We start from the raw sequence: 17,485 nt of genomic DNA, 5'->3' as shown, positions 1-17,485 counted from the left end.
TATCTAAATTCGGGTTATGCCGCCAGCGTAGGAACGGAACTCGTTCGTAACCCGGGGACTACCTCTATAATAAAACACCCATTTATGACAATTGACTGGTCATTCCGGATTTTGGCTTCAAAATTCTTAATAAATGAGCCTTCTGATTTTCTGCTGCATATTCAACAAGAACACTGTCACTGTTATTTTTTTCTTTCATAGTTGTTGTGTTTTTTAGCCGATTCTATAAATTTCAAATTTGCCATTAGCGTTTGTTCTGTACGCTATCTGGACCATTTGATATTCTAATATTAGTGGTATTTTATACAGATTCCTTACACATTTTTGCTAGTGTGCCACCGACACCATATATTGGATCCCAATTCTGACACCTGTGTGGTTCGTGCTGATGCCTATATTGTACCACATATTTTGGAAAAAAATTTGGAAAAAACTTTTTTTTGTTGTTTTCATATTAAATTACTGCATACTCCCTTTCCGCTTCTTCTCGGAAGCAAGGTCAAAGCAGAGAACACAACATAGCTGCTGGTTAAATTCCAGTTTCTTGTGAGCCACTTCATGGGTTAACACAGGGACCTGCCTTTTTGCATTTTGAATAACGAAAAGTATGTGCGTTTAAAGGTCGGGGCTGAATCTTCTCGAACCCACTCGAGGGAATTCAGTCTTGGCTGGCCAGCTTTTATTTGTTCTTTTCTTTAAAAATGTATTTAGCGTAGGTGATGATTGCTTTGGTTTTGTTCCTGAATTGAGTATCGTCATCTCCTGTTCATTAACAGAATTACATTACCTAGTGCAAGAAAAAAAATAATTTTTTTCTTCTTCATTGCTTAACTAATTGTCTGCCATTGACAGCACTAGACGCCCAACCCATTTGAATTGGGAGAGTTGTCAACAATTGAGCAAACTTTCATTCGCTGCCACGCTACTTGAAACGGCTCGGACTTCTACTAGTGATAAAACTCATTGATAAGTTCTCCTTTTTTTACGGTGGCGTATGTAGCTGGCAGCCATCTTAGATAGGTCGACCAGCGATTGGAAAGTAGATCTCAAAAAGTACATATTGCACAACATCGGCACATTATAGTACTCATCGATACTGACAATCTCATTTTAGTGCTATGTCGGTACTGTTACTAGTTTTTACCCAATACTTTTCAGTTCTTTGCATATTTATATACATTTTTCTGCATTGTTGTCATCCTTAGCATTTAATAGTTGACTGTATTTCTCACACTGAAACACTTTGGCAGTCACATTGTCGCTATTGTTGGTCTCAATTTGTCTAAAACAAGGCATTTCAGGTATTATTTTGCTACATATTGTAACTTTGGGACTATTTTTAAAGTGCCACTTATATATTTATACCAACCTTTGATAAAAATATCGCTTTGTAGCAGAATGGAATAATAATAATAATATTTTTTTTTGTCCACTGTAATAAATAATAAACTATAAAAAAGTAATCAGGCTTCATTAGCTCATCTTACAGCTCAATTGCAATTTTGGGGTGTTGATTTATTTGTTTTTGGTATTTACAATATTAGACATGTTGGACAAACAGGACATTTAGCACATTGCGCACACACTTTTTTGTGTGCGCTCGTGTCTGTGTGAATGATCTTTACACAGGTCTTGGTGCCGCTGCTCCTCCATCTGCGATCCGCAGGCAGGGAAGTACGTCCATATTTGTTTAAAAGTCTCTTAGCAGTTTATAAAGATGCATTTCCTCCAACCCTCTTCCTGGGGGGACGGTATCAAGACTCTGTTAAGTTTCTTTGATTTTTGGCACCTCCAATCACAGCGGGACACTGACTCATCATTGTGCCACTTCAAAGCCTGGGAATGGCCGTCCTGACCCCACCCACTTCAGGAGCCCCCTTAAAAGTCACCCTCGTCCCTCGGTGATGGACCGAGGGATGCTCACGTCACTGGTGCAACTTGGCTGAATGACTGGATTTCTTGTTTTACTCAAGAGAAAAAGGAAGCGTGGATATCTTTACTGGGATTTCTTGATTGCCTTTGTGCAGGATTTTAAAAAATACATTTCACAATTGAATATTGAGAATGCAGTCCATTAGAGGTAAGTTGACTTTTTTTTGCACAACAATCATGATATTTTAAAAAATATTTTATTGTGGACTAATGTATCTTACTTGTTTTATAAAGACTTGAAGGCCAATTTCAGCGGGCCTCCTCCATCTGCAATGGCTTCGAGTGACGCTTATCTTCAGGGTAGCATCCGTATGACTCTGGAGGACCCGGAACTCTGGAGGACCTTTCATGGGATCGGAACAGAGATGATCATCACAAAGCCGGGCAGGTTAGATAAGCAAAAACACCAAGGATAACAAAAAAAAAATTCATTGTGTTTTCCAATTTTTGCATTCTCACATGTTCACTTGTTTTTCAGGAGAATGTTTCCTCACTGCAAAGTCAATCTGTCTGGTCTTATTCCTTGTGCCAAGTATATTTTGCTGGTTGATATGGTGCCAGAGGATGGCTTCAGATACAAGGTAGATAAATATAGACATATATCCCCAAAAAATATGTATTCATGTTTTTTACTTCTAGTTGTTTCAAAATGTATTCCGAACATGCTTTTGTTGTTTTGTCACAATCCAAAACTAATTAATCAAATGATATTGTCTTTGCATATCAACATTTTTTTTTCATACGTCCTGTTACATTTTAGGATTAATTCCCTCTCCTCAAAGTTTAATTTAGCTGCCATAATTAATTCCAGTGAGTATAAGCTAAAAAAAAGCTGAAGTGCTTTGTTGTTGTTTTTCATAAGCACCCTATACTTTCATTGTATTGCTTTTTTTATGACAACATTAATTTGTCTTGGGGTATCAGTAATTACCTTTCTGACCCATCCACGAGTTGTAGTGAAAATGAATTGGGCCAAGCCTCCCGAATTCTTGACTAAGTAGGGATAAACTGCCAAAGGTATTTTCCATGGGTCCCCCCCGCCCCCCCCCCCAAAAAAAGGGGGGGGGGGCGCTGAAAAAATATTGGCAATACCCCAGTTACAACAATTAAAATAAGTGGAAATTTTTATCCGAAAATCAACTTTTCAACATGGCTCAATTGGGATCTTTCCCATTTTCTTCCCTTATTTGGATTTCTTCATCTGTTGATTTCTCTCAGCCTCGCCAGACAAATTTGTCACCCCCCACCACTGCCCCCCTTTGCTAACATTGAACATCAAAGGGTGCTATCTCTTCCTGTTTTTCTATCCCCTGCTGGGAGCCCACTGTACTACCCCTCTATCTCAGTGGGTGGTACAGCCAGCCGTCACTTTCCCCTCTATCTTCCTCCTCTCACTGTGGGAAGAGGAGATGAACTTCCCTCTCTGTCACTCACCTCACTCTGTACGACAGATTAGGCTTTAATGACATTCTGTCTCCGTCCTACAGTGGAATAAAGAGAAATGGGAGGTGGCGGGAAAAGCGGAGCCTCAGCCCCCCTGCAGGACATACCTGCACCCCGACTCACCCGCCCCGGGGAGCCACTGGATGAAGCAGTCCATCTCCTTCCTCAAGCTCAAGCTCACCAACAATACGCTGGACCAACACGGACATGTAAGTCAAAAAGCGCTTCATTCCAGTTTATAAAAGCAGAGAGGTTGACTTGCTTTGGGCCTATCTGCAGATCATCTTGCACTCGATGCATCGTTACCACCCCCGCTTCCACATTGTTCAAGCTGACGACCTGTTCAGTGTCCGCTGGAGCGTTTTCCAGACTTTCACCTTCCCTGAGACGTCCTTCACAGCAGTCACAGCCTACCAGAACACAAAGGTTCATTTCGATCTCAAACTCAATTTATTGGGGGGTTGTTGGGTTGCATCACAGACAAGGGCGAAGGTTTGGCCTCAACATAGGTAGGGACGATAACCTGCATGTACACTTTTTGCTGGGGCCGGAAGATTAATCAGACTACCGTAATTTTGGGACTATAAACCACTACTTTTTTCCCTAATTTTGAATCCTGCGGCATTTAGTCCAGTGCTGATTATTTTTTGATTTATTGGGTTAATAGGTAACACTTTATTTGACAGTGACGACAAAAGACTGACGTAAGACCATCATAATTATGACATGACACTATCATGGGCATTAATGAATGCTTATGACAAATGACACAAAATGATATCTGTCATAAGCATTGATTAATGCTCATAGCAGTGTCATGTCATACTTTTGATGGTTTTATGGTGCCACTGTCAAATAAAGTGTCACCAAATACCTAACTAGCAATTAATGAAACAACTGGAACGGTAACTGAAGAAATAATTAGCACAGAACATGAATTTTCATTGTCATTTACATCTGTAGCACTGCAATGCATACTAGGAGGCATGTTGAATGACAACAGTGAGACAGCAGGTGGCAGCAGAGGTTGACTGTCTCCCTCAATGAAGCTTTGAACCAATTGGCTGCAAAGCTTCATGGTCGTTCATTAGGTCTTAGAATGCCGTTGTGGAATAAATTGTTACCGGTTTATATCTTTTGGTGTAAATATCTCATAATACAGTGAGGACAGCTGCGGCTTATAGTCCAGTGCGGCTTATTTATGAACAAATGCCATTTTTGTGTCAAATTTGGTGGGCGGCGGCCTATAGGTCGAAAATTACGGGAGATAGATTGGGTGAACGGGGGTCAGGGCTACATTGCTCACGAATATGAACCTAATTAATTGATAGGCTAAATGATCAATGCAAAATAAATGTACTGACTCGTACTAACTTTCACATGTATTGGTTCAGGTGATACAATTTGAGTTGAACCTTTGTTTTCAAAGAGTACGAAAGAAACATTTTGAAAACTTCCAGAATAATTGTCTGGATTTTATTAGCAGATTTAAATATTTCAAAATACCTTAAATTATATTAACATACACAATATACAAGCTTGTTAATAATCTCTTAACTATCCAGAAATGCAAAAAATAAACCTTTGTCTTAAGACCACTCAAAATTGTCTGTCTAGATAAGTAAGTTAAATATAATTGCAAAAACCTCTGAGTCAAGTTATAACAAAAATAAATAAAAATGGAGTCGGCATTCAGGAAAAACACTATTACTTTTGTCCACAAGCAGAGCCAAAAAGTGAAAACTTTTTACCTCGATTATGATTAATGTATGATTATCTGAAAAGATGTCTGCATAAGCTGCAAATAAAAATATTTTTTAATAAATAATGTAGAAAATAAGTGAATAAATTTTAAATAAATGCAAGTCATCAGCCAATTAAACGTGTGTTTGAGGGAAAAAAATGGACCCTGCACATTGAGCAAGTAAAAAAGACTTCTTACAAAAGAATTCTTACAACATATAGGAAGGCAATCTAAATGACCTGTATAACTGAACTCATTATGTAATGCAAATAAGATTGCCTAAACGTGGGTGGGGACAATTTGAGCATCCTGAAAAGCTGCGAGTGTTATGTCCCTATCGTCCCTATGCAAACCTACGCCCTTGTTCACAGATTCCCCCCAAAAAGGGACTAAGGGGCCTTTTACATGGTGACTCTCCGAGAAGACGAAAAATTTCATGTTTGCATTGACATGGTTCCGTCTCCATTCAAACTGTGTCACAATTACGCGTGAAAATGATGAAGTATTCATGCTAGGCCCTATGGGGCAGTGCAGATTTACAAGGCGACAGCGACTGATGCACTTTGACCTCCTCAGCCCAGAAGACAAGATGCCCGCCCACTCCAAGCAATGGCATTTTCTTTTGTTCAAAAAGGCACAAAAATGGAAACATTTAACCTATTTAAATTAAAAATATTATAAAAACAGTAAATTAAAGCCGACGTTCCGTCATATTTACTGTTTTTAATGTTTAGTAGCACCGCTGCGCACGCCCAATGTGACGTGTACGAGTGCTGACGTTATTAGCGAGATCCCGCGCCGCGGGAGCTTTTGATATGCATGCGGAGCAAGCCCCCGCAATCGAATTCTTCCACTTCGGAGGCAAGATTCCAAGGTTTGCGTCTTTGCCTTCCGTCTTCGCCGACACAATACAAACGCGAGGCCACTCTGCAACACAGTCATTGCGTCTTCGTGTCGCAGAGTCGCCATGTAAACTGCCCCTAAGTCAAGTCAAGTCAACTTAATTTTCATATTCTTCATATGCTCTTGTCATACATACAAAGAAAACGAAATCGCGTTTCTCTCTCTATCGTTATGAAGGACAAATAACACAGGACTAACAACCTGATTGATTGAAAACACCAGCAAAAGTGATCATTTCAGATCATCAGTGATTTATACAATGAAAACAAAACTTCCAACAAAAAAATATGTTCAAGCCAAACTTTTTTTAATGTATTTATTTATGTTTTTTTTTTTTTAATTCGTTGCAATTTGATTTTTTTTTTTTTTTTTTTAAATATTATAATTTTCTTCTTCATTTAATTCTATTTAGAATTACATTTCTTTAAATCCCATGGAAAATACATGCAGGCCACACTTTTTTTATATTCATTTTTTTGTTATTAATCACATTTTTTTCCAAATAATTATTTTTATTTCAAATGTTATATTTCCTTTATTGCCAAAGGCAAAATACGCACAAGCCACAGCAATACTACACTTTGACGATGTTAAATAAGGGTCAGCAATTTTCCTGCGGGCTTCAACTAGCCCCTGGGTTGCAAGTTTGAGACCACTGCTGTAAGCTTTTTAGCAAGACACCAAAAGTGGGCACAGATTCTAACCTATTTTTGATGTCTAGATCACCAAACTCAAGATCGACCATAATCCCTTTGCCAAAGGTTTTCGCGATGAAGGCACAACAAAAAAAAGGTACAGATGTGACCCACCAACATGATTTGGACTATCAATGTTAAAAACAGTTTTATTGATGCCGCTGTTCCTTTTTAGGCGCGCAAGCAAGAACCAAAGCGACCTGGACAAGAAAGCCAAACTCTCCGAAATGAACAGGGACTCTGAGGAGGACAGTCCGACAGGTATTTGGTCATCTCCTTTCCAGATGAAAAATCTTGTCACATGGGGGTTCAAGCTCCAAAATGTCAAGTCATACAGAGTACTAAAAATCAAAATGACCGAACTTGAAAACAAATTTGATAATCAAATCTTACAGTATTTTACCAGTTCAATTTTTTTAAATGGAAAAAAAAAAAAGATAAATTAAAAACAAATGATTTTTCCTAGCTTTCTAGGGTTAGAGTTAAACTCGTCTTTGTTTGCGGCCAAATCATAGTTAGGGTTAAATATTGAACTGATTGGTTGCTATCGATGACGTGAGACGCTAAATCCATTTTGACTGGGAGGCTGGCCTAGATCGAATGTTTAAAATGGATTGGTCGTCTAGTGCTGTCGACGATAGAAAAACCAGGACTGCCACAATCAACTGACAAGTTGACAAATAATCGATTAGCAAATGAATTGACAAATATTTTGATAGTCGATAAATTGTTTAAAGAGTATGAAAACACCTGGGCAAATGCTAATATTCCATCAATTATCCATAAACGCATGCATTTTGGATTCATATCATGCCACTTCGTGTAATTACACACATCGCAACACCAAGAAAATGATAGAAATTTGGATCGATTGTCAAGCTAAAACGACCAGCGCCCGAGATCCCGGAAATCTAGCATATTGTGTGCGTGACGTCACAACTAGGAAACACCCGGCTCAGTGCTTAGTACTGAATGGCGGCGATGATGGCGGACCATTTTGTTTCTAGTTGCAGCAACGAATCCGACGTAATGAACGTTCTTCTAATGGTGACGAGGAGAGTTATGAACCTTTCTTTGGTGTTTTGGGTTATCAATTTGAGCCCAAACGAAAGCCAATGCAGCCTAATGAAACGATCATTGAGGGGAGCAATCACACTGATGAAACACCGGCAACAGATCGTGTGGGAAACGCCGAATAGTTTGTTTTGCATTTCTTTTTGTGAAGCTGATACACCGTGACTGCAAAATAATGTATAGAATAATTATGATTTATTGTGCTATCATAGGTTTTCACTCTGCAAACACACACAAATATGAATGGGATTAGAGGATTTGTTGTATATATTTTACGAGCAATAATTTATACATGTGTCCAGTCCTATATCCAATGCATGATATGTTTTTCATTATAAAAGAGTACTCACTCTGGCCATTTCGAGCTTGGCTGCTTCCCTCCTTTGCTTAGCCTGGGGTGGTGGGGTGGTCTCATCAGTGCCAGTCATCGTCCTCTTTCTTGATATCTCGGGACATTTAGATGTGTATGGTGGGCACCGCATCTGCTTTCAGCAGCTATTTCTTAGCAAAACCTGATTTCATTTGTCCATAGTTCGAATAGCTTTCAGGTGTAAAATGCGCACCACACAAAACCGTGCCGCAGGCTGAGTACGCAAAATTAGCCCTCTTTGCACGGACGAACTTTACTCATTGTCTGCGTAGTCCAGCTCTTTTTCTCGCGTTTGGGAACACATGGGTACATTGCGACAAATGGCTATTTGTACACCACGTAGCATGACAGGTTTGAACCATTTTAGCGATTTTTTGATAAAACACGAACGCAACTCTCTCGTCGATAGACAACGATCGCACCTGCCTCGACCTTTTGTTTCCTGGCTGTGACGTCAAAGCCCGATTCGGCTGTTTCCGGAATACTTTCGGAAATGTTCGTATTTTTCGATCTATTTTCGATAATTGCTCATGAATGTGATTTATTTTTTTTTGTTAACTTTATTAATATTTGTTATCTTGTCACATAACAGTTCTATTGATTTCTCACCGCCCCTTAGTATTATCATTCTCTTGAAGAAACATTACTGACCTCACAAAGTTTTAAAGAGACAATTAACAGTAAACATATATACAGATTTTATTATTGAAAAGAGGAAAAAACATTTTAACATAATTTATTCATTCTTTTTTAGTTAATTTCTTTTCGATCTTTTATTGTTTCACAATCGTTAATCGAATAAACGGGGGAAGCTATGAACAGTGTTCTTAATTTTGGGGTGTTATTTTTTTTAGGAAACAAAAAAAAAAAAAAAAAACTAATTATATTTCATTAGTTTATTTATTTATTTGAAACGGACAGCGCAAATTAATGAATATTTATTTAGACACATCTAAAAAACGTAAATATGCTGGATTTGAGCAAAAATGCTTATTTACATCCGCAGCACCTGGGCAGATAACGGAACAGAAAGACACAACAAGACATAAGAACAAGAGGTTACAATAAAACAGCACAGCACAGTAAATTACTAAGAAGTTAAAAGTTAGTGGTTACAGGACTGGTTTACTTTCAACTAGTGCATGAGGTGAGTTTTGAAGGTTTGTCATTAAGGACACTCCCTGATGGTGAGTGGAAGACTGTTCTAGATCTTACTGGCTTTTACAGATACAGTATATAGTTTTTCCTCAGTGGGACCTCCCAGAAGGCCCTGGTCCTGAGACTACTGTGAGCCCATGTAATACCTTGTACATCAGACAATCCATTAAAAAAAAATTAAATTCTCAAAGCTCAACAAGTTGTACTTTTTAGTACATTTTTTTTTAAACGTGAATTTTGTTTATTAAAAAAGGTGGGGGGCAGAAAATATTTTCCGAAAATTTGAAATCGATACACATGATTTACTTTGGCGAGCCATACAAGATGCTGTGACTTGCCCGATCAGCCCCCCGCCAGGTCACAAGTAGAAAACATGTGTAGCATACTACCAGACAAATCTGCAGGTCATTCACTTTGTGACAACCAGAAGGAAGCATTCTAGGGTTGGGCTAGTTCGTATATTACCGTATTGGGCCGAATATGAGACGATGTTTTTTACATTGAAATAACACTGAAAAAGAGGGGGTCGTCTTATATTCGCGGTCTAAACATTATACTCATTCAGGACGCTAGATGGTGGCAGATATTATTGAAGTGATGTTCTCTCATGACAGATCCCAGCTACTCTCAAGTTGAACCAGTTTGCATTATTGCAATGTTTTTCCTTATTTACATTTGTTTCAAAACTACCGTTACAGTTAGACTTCACTTTGATGGTTAATGCAGTTATTGCAATTTTGTTGTTTTATCACAATAGATTGGTTTATTTACATTTCAAAAACCAGAAGCCATTCATTTACGAATGTGATTGCACTTTAGTTTACATATTTAAATGTTCAGATATTAAGATTTGAATGAGGCAAAATAACATGTTTTTTTTTTTAAATCTCAAATATATTGTTATAATCATTTGTTTCGGATGTACTGTAATTATTTTCTGAATAAAATTTAATTTGGTGTTCAAAAGTCTTTTTTCAAACTTGTGTCTTGAAAAAGAGGGGGTCGTCTTATAATCAGGGCCGTCTTCTATTCGGGCCAATACGTTACATACCTGACAAACGGTGACAATGTACTAGAAGACAAATGCGTAACATGCTAGCAGACTTAAAAAATCGGCAGCTCATTCTGTTTATGACATCACAACCAGAAGGAATGACCCTGGCGAACTTTCTATGGCTGCGCTAGTATTGTACGTGTAATACATACTCGACAAATGACAGAACGGTCAAACATGGGGAACAGAGTACAAAACCTATGTGTAGCATGCTAGCTGACTGCGCTGAGCAAGGAGCAATTCTTAGGACTACATATACTCTGCTTTCATTAGTAAGCTTTTTCTGTCACTTTTTTAGGGCTTTTTTGTGTCAAAATTTAGTCATCCTATATTTCAGTCATTTGCTGTATTATTTCACAGCACCTTTAATAACACATTTTACTTGTTTTCCCTTTGTCCCCACTTGGAAAGTTATATCTTAGGTTTTATGTCGTCCCAGGTTTTTGCAGATCATCTTTTGAGACATACGAGGGGGATGAAGCAGAGCTACGAAAGAGGAAGGAGGGTGACGAAATCAAGGAGGAGCGCTACTCCCCTTGGTCGACGGAGAGGGAGCGGAACACAAGGAACGGATCTTCTCCCGCTGCTGAATCACGGGACATTTACAGCACCGAGCAGATGGTTCCAGCTCTGGCATCCTACCAACCTTACAGGTGACTACTAGCAAAGATTAGAAGTGACAAAGTAAAAGCCTTGGACTGTTTTGGCTCATTTAACTCCTTGGCTGCCATTGCCAAAAACAATTAACGTCATTTAAAAACCAAGTATCTCAGAAACTACTTATGCTAACGAAATGAAATTGATCAGTTTAAGTGTTTAATTATGTACAGTGCCCTCCATAATTATGGACCTTAATGGAAAAAAAAGAGAAAAATCCAACCTTCAATACAAGTGCATTCATTCAGTGGGGAAAAAATCCCACATAAAGAAAAAAATATTTGACATCAAATAATGTGTGTCACAATTATTAGCACCCCTGGTGTTAATACTTTGTACAACCCCCTTTTGCCAACAAAACAAGGTCTAGGGACTGAGATAGCCATGGGAGGAGCTTGATTTTGTCTTGCTGAAAGACCTAGTGACGACCCATCTTCAGCTTTCGGGCAGAGGGCAACAGATTTTGATTTAAAATGTCCTGGTATTTCAAAGCATTCATGATGCCATGCACCCTAACAAGGTTCCCAGGGCCTTTGGAAGCGAAACAGCCCCACAGCATCACTGACCCACCCCCATACTTCACAGTGGGTATGAGGTGCTTTTCAGCATGCGCATCTTTCGTGGCACGCCAGACCCACTTAGAGTGTTTGTTGCCAAAAAGCTCAATCTTGGTCTCACACAAAAATACACACGGTCCCAGGCTTCAACTGGGACCGTGTGCTTTGGTCAGATGAGAGTAGAAAACTTGTATTGAAGGTTGGATTTATCTCTTTTTGCCATTAAGGTCCCATATTATTTTAATTAAAAAAAATATTAGAAGCTAAAAAACACATCTTTTTCAGGGGTGCCAATAATTATGGAGGGCACTGTAGGTTTTACTCATTCAAATTTAAAAGAAATTTAGCATTTGAAGGCACACTGTCTAGTCTTGCATAAATCTGTATGAGCATATTCCAAGAGTCGAAATAACTTTCCTTTTGGCATTTCTCAACCTCATTAAAAATTAAATGTAATGTAATACTTTTCTTTCTTAAAATACCAGGGATATCCAACTCCGGTCCTTGAGAGCCCCTATCCAGCTTGTTTTCCATGTCTCCCTCCCCCCAACACACCTGACTCAAATAATCAGGATCATTATCAGGCTCCTGCTGAGCTTGCTGATGAACTGACCATTTGATTTAGGTGTGTTAAAGGAGGGAGACATGGAAAAAATGCTGGACAGGGGCTCTCGAGTTGGATACTCGTGATGTATACTCTCAGTTCTCAGCCGGTATGACATTTTGCAGCAATATGTTACTTTGAGATATTTGGATCTAAAAAAAAAAAAAAAAAAAAATCCATTGAACATTTATTTTTTTCTAAACATATAAGCAAATTGGAACATAAGTATAATGTTACGTTAAAATAAAAAAATAAATACGTATATTCTAAATAAAATTGAAATAAATGCAGACCTTCAGGTGAGCCTAAACCCACAGCCACAGTGCAACATTATGACCATCGGAACAAAAATAGTTGAATTATTTTACATAGAAAGCACATGTGTATGACTCATATCATGTTTACATTATACACACGCTCTCTTTCTCAACACAGACAGTTGCCAGAGAAAAAAAACACGTTTTACCATTGCTAGACACACTAAACACGCTGGAGTTACCTCTCGTAGCTGGTGGGAAACGTTCATGACAGTGTTTACTAACATTTACTTTTGTATAAATGCGAAATCATATTGGAAGTATTGCCCAGTAGTATTGCTCGCTTGCTTGCTAAGTATTGCTCGGTAGCCACCCTCCGCAAACATGTTTTACATGTCGGTTGGCCTTCCTCCTCTAAGCCGCGGCCATCTGTAACGTTTCTGTAGCCAAAGTATTCCCATACCAGCAATTTACTTTTCTTCGTTGGGGGAAAAAGTTCAGGTGTTTCACCTCCTCCAGCCATCGTGTAGTACAGCTGACTCACTGACACTGAGCAACAACCGGTGGGGGAGGGTTGAGCCTTACAGCTGCAAGCGAGGGATTTCTCCATGCATTTTTGGGACGAAAAAATACCTGATATCTTAGGGACGGTATGACGGAAAAAACTTTCACGTTTTCATACCGCATTATACCTTGAAACCGATAATCGGCACATGTCTAATCACCATCAATGGCAGGAAATGGGTTAATTGAACATTCAACATCTGAATATTGATCTCCCGTCTCGGGTCCTTCAGGTTCCACGAGTACGGAAAGTCTCCGTCCCCGTCCTCCAGCGTCGGCAGCAATGCCAGTGGTTCGGCGCGCGGCAGTTTTGAGTCGCGCGTCCCAGACGTAGTGGTCCCTGAGCACGACTCCTCCAAGCCCCGCGTGCACGAAGCGGCCCCTTCCTGCGCCCCCCAGCCTCTCCCGAGCTCCCAAGACTACCCCGGAGTGCTCAACATGTCTGTGGCTCAAGCGAGCAAGCCAGGCGTTCTTGGCCACCACGTCTACAGTCCCTACGGTACCGAGCAGACCCTAGGTCAGTGGAGTGGGTCAGGTCCGGCCCAGTACCCTACCCCGCACCACCTGACCGCCGATTACGCCACGCAAGCTGTGCATCACAGCTATCCCCATAGCAACGTGACAGAGTGGAGCCAGTACCCGCTGTTCTCTTATTCTTGCTGGTGAGGCCGTCCCCATTAGAGATTAGAGGGACTTTTTCGCACAGTGTCACGAGAGCACGTTTACATGGGTTAGGCCTGCGACAACAATAGAATAATCAGTGATATCGAGCTACGAGGTGTCTACTGCAGACCGGCTGGAGTGTGCAATGCCATACTGAGGACTTGGTTTATTGTTCAGTTGTCTATTTATTTTGTGTTTCATTGCATCTGAGTGTGACTATATTATTTTTGTAAAAAAATAAAATGAAGAAAAAAACAATAAAGTGTGCAATTATTTTCGGTTCCTCAGTTGTGATGTGATGAGAAAATAAAGACTATGAAAGGTCTGTTTGGCGTCTCTGTCTGGAACCGCAGTTGAAGTCGTGGTAAGTGCCAACGATTATTTTCCACAGGTTGCCAAAATTAAATAAATAACCCAAATAAAGTGTAACATAAATATTTTAAGAAGATTGGGGGTGGATCTCAAGTTCAACTATTATTAAAGCAACTTTAACCCTTTCAGGGATCTATTCAAAAAAATAACATTTAAACCTTTAAGCCATTAAAGAGCACGTGATTCCCCCCCCCCTCATATTAACCAAAAATATTTTTGATGCTGAGACCTTTAAGACTTTACAGGGCAAGTTTTTAAATATTACCAATTTTCATTAATACATTTTTTGCATTATTAATCATTATTGATTTTTTTTTGGTATGAATGAAATATTAATCAAAATTACTGAAATAATGTTCAAATGAATAATAACATATAAACAATGGTCCCGCGTAACTTTTAAGTTTTTTTTTGTTTGTTTTTTCATTTTCATGTCTCAGTACTGATGACGACGCTAGATGTTCAATCCATTTTGCCTGGAAGGGGCAAATGAACTTCCCAATAAAATTGAATTGACGTCTAGTACCCTCAATGGCAGCCAATGAAGTAAATGACTGCCATGTAAGGGTTTATACAAAAATAATTTTAAAATAATCCTTAAATGAAAGGGTTAATGGGTCAATTTCACCTGAAATATAACTCTTATAACAATATAATAATATAACGACAAAACTCTAGCGCTGCTTTAATCATCGAGTTTAGACACATTTAGAATTTCTTCATATTTTTTGACGACTGCAACCACATCAACCAGCGCAACCCAATTTACTTGGGATTAACAAAAATGAAATACAAGATCATTAAGACCTTTATAGTACAGTAGAAGTGACAATTTTTTGGTAATTAAAAAAGTACAATTAAAAAAGTACAATCCTCGCTGTGGTGAGTTTGAAAATGGCGGCAGGCAAAACAGGAGACTGCATCCTTATTTGATTGAATATTCCAGACAGGAATATTTATAATCATACATTTAAAATTAGCATTTTTTTGTTTCCCATCAATTTTGAGGGGCATTCTAAATCAGGTTGCTTTCGGCCAAGGACGTCATCCATTGAATATGGTACGCCTGATTGTGGCTCTGATGTACAAATTAATTTTGACCCATTACAAAAATACAGTGCTGGCCTCAAGTATTGGCACCCCTGCAATTCTGTCAGATATTGCTTAATTTCTCCCAGAAAATGATTGCAATTACAAATGCTTTGGTAGTATTATCTTCATTTATTTTGCTTACAATGAAAAAAAAAACACAAATGAATAGGAAAAAAAATAAATCATTATAATTTTACACAAAACTCCAAAAATTGGCCGGACAAAAGTATTTGCACCCTTTGAAAAATCATGTGATGCTTCTCCAATTTGTGCCCTTAACAGCACCTGTTACTTACCTATGGCACATAACAGGTGGTGGCAATGACTAAATCACACTTGCAGCCAGTGAAAATGGATTAAAGTTGACTCACCCTCTGTCCTGTTTCTTTGTGTGTACCACATTGAGCATGGAGAAAAGAAAGAAGACCAAAGAACTGTTTGAGGACTTGACAAGCAAAATTGTGACGAAGCATGGGCAATCACTGGGCTACAAGTCCATCTCCAAAGACCTGAATGTTCCTGTGTCTACTGTGTGCAGTGTCATCAATAAGTGTAAAGCCCATGGCACTGTGACTAACCTCCCTAGATGTGGACGGGAAAGAAAAATTGAAGATGGATTTCAAAGATAGATTGTGCGGATGGTGGATAAAGAACCTCGACTAACATCCAGACAAGTTCAAGCTGTCCTGCAGTCCAGGGGTACAACAGAGTCAAGCCGTACTAGCCGTCCACGTCTGAATGAAAAGGGACTCTATGGTAGGATACCCAGGAAGACCCCACTTCTGACCCAGAGACATAAAAAAGCCACGCTGGAGTTTGCCTAAACTTACCTAAGAACGCCAAAAATGTTTTGGAAGGATTTTCTATGGTCAGATAAGACAAAAGTAAAGCTTTTGGGGAAATGGCATCAACATAGAGTTTACAGGGGAAAAAAAGAGGCCTTCAAAGAAAAGAACTCGGTCCCCACAGTCAAACATGGAGTAGGTTCCCTGATGTTTGGGGGTTGCTTTGCTACCTCTGGCACTGGACTGCTTGACCGTGTGCATGGCATTACGAAGTCTGAAGACTACAAATTCTGCAGCGTAATATAGGGCCCAGTGTGAGAAAGCTGGGTCCCCCTCAGAGGTCATGGGTCTTCCAGCAGGAATATGACCCAAAACACACTTCAAAAAGCACTAGAAAATGGTTTGAGAGAAAGCACTGGAAACTTCTAAAGTCACCAGCAATGAGTCCAGACCTGAATCCCATAGAACACCTGTGGAGAGATGGGAAAATGGCCGTTTGGAAAAAGCACCCTTCAACCATGGGCCGTTTACATGGTGGCTCTCCGAGAAAACGAAAAATTTCATGTTTGCATTTATATGGGCCCGTCTCCATTCTAACAATGTTGCAATTCCGCATGAAAATGATGTAGTATTCATGCCAGGCCTTAGGGGGCAGTGCAGATTTACAAGGCGACAGTGAATGATGGACTTTGACCCCACTAAAGTTCCTCAGTCCGGAAAAAAATATGCACTCGAAGCGATGGCATTTTTCTTTTGTTCAAAAAGGCACAAAAATGAAAACATTCAACGTATTTAATTCAAAAATATTATTAAAACAGTAAATTAAAGCCGGAATTCCGCCATATTTGCTGTTTTTAATGTTTAGTAGCAACGCTGCGGACACCCAATGTGACGTGTACGAGTCCTGACGATATCGGCGCGGTGTCGCGCCGCGGGAGCCTTTGATATGCATGCGGAGATAGCCCCCCCTCAATCCCCCGCAATCGAATTCTTCCACTTTGGTTGCAGGACTCAGAATTTTTCATCTTCGACGACACCTATGCACGCGAGGCAACTCCACAGCACAGTCATTGCGTCTTCGTGTCGCAGAGTCGCCATGTAAACTGCCCCTGAATTTCCAGCAGAGCATTGTAAGAAACTCACTGATGGATACCGGAAGCAGTTGTTCACAGTTATTTTGTCTAAAGGGTGTGGTACCAAGTATTAAGCTGTGGGTGCCGATACTTTTGTCCGGCCCATTTTTGGAGTTTATAATGATGATTGGAGTGTAAAATAATAATGATTGAATTTCTTTTTTCCATTCTCTTTTGAGTTTTTACATGCAAACAAAAAAAAAAAAAAAAATGAAGACATTGCTACCAAAGCATTTGTAATTGCAATCATTTTGTGGGAGAAATTGAGCATAATCTGACAGAACTGCCGGGGTGCCAATACTTTTGGCCAGCATTGTATTTTTTTGGTTCATGTCATTCATTTTTGTTGTTTTATTGCTTTACAACTTTTATAGACAACATTTTACCGGCAAAGTCCATTTTAAATTTATATACTGTATTGGAAATTC

At 39.3% G+C, this 17,485-nt stretch overlaps 1 protein-coding gene across 1 annotated transcript; it reads left to right on the top strand.

The window, feature by feature from the left end:
* Positions 1-707: 707 nt before the first annotated feature.
* tbx16 (T-box transcription factor 16) lies at positions 708-13,884 on the top strand. Its single transcript, XM_057832389.1, has 10 exons — positions 708-1,674; positions 1,802-2,080; positions 2,167-2,320; positions 2,411-2,513; positions 3,420-3,584; positions 3,655-3,801; positions 6,744-6,814; positions 6,893-6,978; positions 10,813-11,026; positions 13,246-13,884. The coding sequence occupies exons 2-10, from the start codon at positions 2,065-2,067 to the stop codon at positions 13,676-13,678; spliced, it is 1,389 nt and encodes a 462-aa protein (XP_057688372.1). The 5' UTR covers positions 708-1,674; positions 1,802-2,064; the 3' UTR covers positions 13,679-13,884.
* Positions 13,885-17,485: the final 3,601 nt, after the last annotated feature.

Source organism: Corythoichthys intestinalis, chromosome 3 (genome assembly GCF_030265065.1).
Source record: "Corythoichthys intestinalis isolate RoL2023-P3 chromosome 3, ASM3026506v1, whole genome shotgun sequence".
NCBI lineage: Eukaryota > Metazoa > Chordata > Actinopteri > Syngnathiformes > Syngnathidae > Corythoichthys > Corythoichthys intestinalis.
Note: the sequence above shows the minus strand (reverse complement) of the source record. Positions and strands in the feature narration are given on the sequence as shown.

Bases quoted from the DNA above. Each gene is read 5' to 3' on its own strand.
- tbx16 (XM_057832389.1), top strand. The intron at 2,514-3,419 runs GTAGATAAATAT...TCCGTCCTACAG, and splicing joins AGGATGGCTTCAGATACAAG to TGGAATAAAGAGAAATGGGA. The intron at 3,585-3,654 runs GTAAGTCAAAAA...GCCTATCTGCAG, and splicing joins CGCTGGACCAACACGGACAT to ATCATCTTGCACTCGATGCA.